The sequence below is a fragment of the Homarus americanus genome, unplaced genomic scaffold, assembly GCF_018991925.1.
Source record: "Homarus americanus isolate GMGI-L3 unplaced genomic scaffold, GMGI_Hamer_2.0 scaffold56456, whole genome shotgun sequence".
Taxonomy (NCBI): Eukaryota; Metazoa; Arthropoda; class Malacostraca; order Decapoda; family Nephropidae; genus Homarus; species Homarus americanus.
Window position 1 is genome coordinate 20,001 of NW_024730525.1, and position 4,817 is coordinate 24,817.

At 40.9% G+C, this 4,817-nt stretch overlaps 1 protein-coding gene across 1 annotated transcript; it reads left to right on the forward strand.

Annotated features, from left to right (window-relative positions):
• The first annotated feature begins 1,091 nt into the window (after nt 1–1,091).
• Nucleotides 1,092–1,901, forward strand: LOC121867004 (serine/threonine-protein kinase 17B-like). Its single transcript, XM_042366757.1, has one exon. It carries the CDS (start codon nt 1,092–1,094, stop codon nt 1,899–1,901), a length of 810 nt encoding a protein of 269 aa, XP_042222691.1.
• Nucleotides 1,902–4,817: the final 2,916 nt, after the last annotated feature.

Sequence of the window (4,817 nt, forward strand, 5' to 3'; positions counted from 1 at the left end):
AGGTGAGAGGGAGGGAGGGAGGGAGAGAGGGAAGGAGGGAGAGAGGGAAGGAGGGAGAGAGGGGTTTGGAGGTTTAGGAGAGTGGGAGGGGGGGTGGGTTAAGAGAGTGGGAGGGGGGGGATGGGTTAAGAGAGTGGGAGGAAGATGAAATTGACAGGGAGAGGGGAAAGAGAGAGTGATAAAGAGAGAGAGAGAGAGAGAGAGAGAGATAGATGACAACAACCTCCAGAAAATCATAAACACAAACTAAGGATCCTACATAATACAGTACACAAGACTGGATGTGTATATTGCATGAGAATAACGAGAAAAGGTACTGTAAGTGATCATAAGCCTTAGAGAATCACCTGTATAAGCAACAAGTAGATGGGAGTGTAGCCAACGTTAGCAGAGGTCATGTTATCCAAACTACACCATCAAAAGTGCAACAGACGAAGCTCGACTAATCTTAACTATTATCACACCTAATCTTCACTACATTTCATATCATCTTCACTACACTTCACATCATCTTCACTACATTTCATATCATCTTCACTACACTTCACATCATCTTCACTACACTCCATATCATCTTCAGTACACTTCATATCATCTTCACTACACTTCACCTCATCTTCACTACACTTCACCTCATCTTCACTACACTTCACATCATCTTCACTACACTTCACCTCATCTTCACTACACTTCACATCATCTTCACTACACTTCACATCATCTTCACTACACTTCACATCATCTTCACTACACTTCACATCATCTTCCCTACACTTCACCTCATCTTCACTACACTTCACCTCATCTTCACTACACTTCACATCATCTTCACTACACTTCACATCATCTTCACTACACTTCACATCATCTTCACTACACTTCACCTTATTCTCACTACACTTCACCTTAATCTCACTACAATTCACCTTATTCTCACTACACTTCGCCTCATCTTTACTCTCCTACACTACAGTACACTTCACTCTATACTATAGCAAAGTTCCAACCTGTCTTTTTCACACCTTTTTTAACTTTCTAAGCCAATTTTACTTTCATGTCCATCATCGCTGCTGTGAGTCAGTAAAACCAAAATGACTTTCTCTACTGTTTACGAAGAATCTTTCATCGACCGGGTGTATGACACCTGTGAGGAGCACCGCGTAACAATCATCGACACTCTCATCTGCGAGAGTATGATTCTCAAACGGCAACCCCAATACCTGGGCTCAGGGTCCTCTGGCCACAGTTTTGCAGTACAAGTTGGCCATCAACGATGGGTCTTAAAGCAGTACTACGACGACCCGGTCGTGCAAGACATAATGCTAAGAGAGATCGTTCAGCTCTCCTCCGTGCAGAACTTCCCTTGCGTCCAGCGTCTGGTTGGCGTAGTTCCCGAGTACCTCACCATTGTGACGCAGTACGCCGGCGAACCCCTCCACACCTGCATCACCAAAAAACTCTACTCACCAAACGAGTTCATCTCGATCATGCAGCAGGTGCTCAACGCCGTCAAATATCTGCACAGTAAACACATCCTCCACCTGAATCTCAAGCCTGCCAAAATATGTATACTCCGAGACAAAGAAGGCGACCTACGGGCCACCCTGATCGACTTCGGGTCTTCACACCCAGCTGGTGATTGCATACAATATTGGGACAACTCACCAACAACATACCCGTCTACAGACCCACAGCTGTTCAACGGAGAGCCTTGCCACCCTACCAACGATATCTATAGCTTTGGCTGGATGCTGGCCACGCTGTTGCCACACGTGCTAGAAAACAACATCCCCGAAAACCTTGACTTATGGGCGAAAGGTGCCCAACATAAGGACTCAAAAAAGAGGCCAACCCTACTAGAATTGTCGAACCTCCTTCAGTGTGTATCGTTCAGACACTGAAGAGAGAGGCTCAGGCTGCCCAAGACTCAGCTGTCAACAAGATGGCCTCTCAATTATGTTTGAGACTAAAACATGTAAGGATTTTTTATTTTTTGTTTTCATTATTTTTTTTACGGAAGTAGCTCACCAAGGCACAAAAAAAAATAATAACAATAAGATAAAAAAAATTAATAGTGAGAAACAATACATGTACAGCATGTTATGTTGTTAGAGTAAGAGAAACAATTGAAACCCTGCACTTATGTATAAATGAGACAAAAAGTCAGATAAAAAACCTGGGACTTGGTCACATCTGGCAGCAGGGTCTACCATTGGACAACACTTTATGCTTCCAAGATCTTCCCAGTACCTCCCTGTCTACTACCTGATGTATATTGTTATTCATTAAAAATAAACTTTATGCTATAACTTGTGTGTATTTTGCCTTAGTCTATCTATCTATATAAAACAAAGAAGTCTGTCTGTTTGTTTGTGTGTGTGTTTGTGTGTGTGTTTGTGTGTGTGTGTGTGTGTGTGTGTGTGTGTCTGTGTGTGTGTGTGTGTGTCCAGAAAGTCTCGGAGACTTCTTTGGCGATTTAGTGATGATGGGTGGTGTTATATGTAAGTGATGATGGGTGGTGTTATATGTAGTGATGATGGATGGTGTTATATGTAGTGATGATGGGTGAACGGTATATGTAGTGATTGTTTGTGTGTGTGTGTGTGTGTGTGTGTGTGTGTGTGTGTGTGGTGTTATATGTGTGTGTATATGAGTGATGTGGGTGTTATATGTAGATGATGGATGGTGCTATATGTAGTGATGATGGTGTGTTATAGTGATGATGGATGGTGTTATATGTAGTGATGATGGATGTGTTATATGTAGTGATGATGGATGATGTTATATGTAGTGATGATGGATGATGTTATATGTAGTGATGATGGATGATGTTATATGTAGTGATGATGGTTGTTATATGTAGTGATGATGGATGATGTTATATGTAGTGATGATGGATGTATATGTAGTGATGATGGATGGTGTTATATGAGATGATGATGTTATATGTAGATGATGGATGGTGTTATATGTAGTGATGATTAGACAAATATTTGAATCTGAAGGAAGAGAAGATAAAGAATTCTCTCTCTGAGTGGTGGAAATGGTGTGAGACATAAACAGATGGACAGTGTCAGTGGTGCGATACACTGACCATATTGTACACTGGACAATGGAACAGTTTTGTGTGTGTGTGTGTGTGTGTGTGTTATTTCTCTCACTGACACAAAGGTTTATAAAATACGGTATAAACGACAAAGCAATGGTTCATTTTACTGTATAATAAAAAAATATACATAATATATACATAAAACATACATATACACCATACATGTTTATAAAAAAATCATATATACACAGATTATAACCAGCTGTATTTGTATATTAATCCCTCTTCGTATTGTAGTTGATATGCTGATATATGCAAGAACCCGAGAAAATATAACTAACTTTAATCTTATTTCTCAAGGCTATAATAACTAACTCATCTCAACCCTCGAAAATTATAAAAAAAATAACAAAGATAACAAACTGATCCTAGGATTCTATTTAATGAAACCCGGAAGAAAAAAAATTCACAAAAAAATCCTCGACTTTTTTCCTCGTTGGGATAAGGGAAGAAAGTCCTCCCACGTTAATATTAGAGAAGTGAAGCGAGGAAAATAGTAAGTCCTTGTGTGGGTTTTTTTTTTTTTTTTATAACGAGTAAAGGAAATTGAGATATCCTGTAGCGTTGCGGGACTCCTCCTAGCGGCCGGGGTGAGAATTACAAGCCACAACAAACACTGAAATGTATACGAAACTTGTCTTCTTTATTTATTCACTTATTTATTACGAAATATATATAAGGGTAAGTGTTTATGTGAGCTTTCGTATATTAGGTAACTGATAGCAACACACTACCTCTTTTTGCGGTTATATAGCAACACATAGCAACACATGACCTCCTGTTGCAGTTACATAACAACACATTACCACCCGTTGCAAATATCCACTGCAATATAGGTCAGGTAAGTTTTTCCTGCCACATCTTTTCATCAAAGTTTTTCAATAACGTCTTGCAGCGCCACGAAGAATCCTAGCGGCCGGGGTATGAATTACAGTACACCAATAACGTCTTGCAGCGCCACGAAGAATCCTAGCGGCCGGGGTATGAATTGCAGTACACCAATAACGTCTTGCAGCGCCACGAAGAATCCTAGCGGCCGGGGTATGAATTACAGTACACCAATAACGTCTTGCAGCGCCACGAAGAATCCTAGCGGCCGGGGTATGAATTACAGTACACCAATAACGTCTTGCAGCGCCACGAAGAATCCTAGCGGCCGGGGTATGAATTACAGTACACCAATAACGTCTTGCAGCGCCACGAAGAATCCTAGCGGCCGGGGTATGAATTACAGTACACCAATAACGTCTTGCAGCGCCACGAAGAATCCTAGCGGCCGGGGTATGAATTACAGTACACCAATAACGTCTTGCAGCGCCACGAAGAATCCTAGCGGCCGGGGTATGAATTACAGTACACCAATAACGTCTTGCAGCGCCACGAAGAATCCTAGCGGCCGGGGTATGAATTACAGTACACGTCACCATACACACTGCATTATCTTCAGATCCTTTCTCATTATATTATATACAGAAGATACCAAGTTACTTACACATCCTAACATATATTGGGTAGCTGATGGCAGGAAAATTAACTTTGTTGACAGGACTATGACCTTAGTTAGCAGAAAAATTACTTTATTTGGCAGGAAAATAAGCTTAGTTAGCAGGAAAATTACCCTAGGTTTAGCAGAAAAATTACCTTAGCAACAAAAGTGACCTCAATTAGCATAAAAAAATTACCTTAGCAGAAAAATGACCTTAGTTAG

Bases quoted from the DNA above. Each gene is read 5' to 3' on its own strand.
- LOC121867004 (XM_042366757.1), top strand. From the start codon at position 1,092: ATGACTTTCTCTACTGTTTACGAAGAATCTTTCATCGACCGGGTGTAT.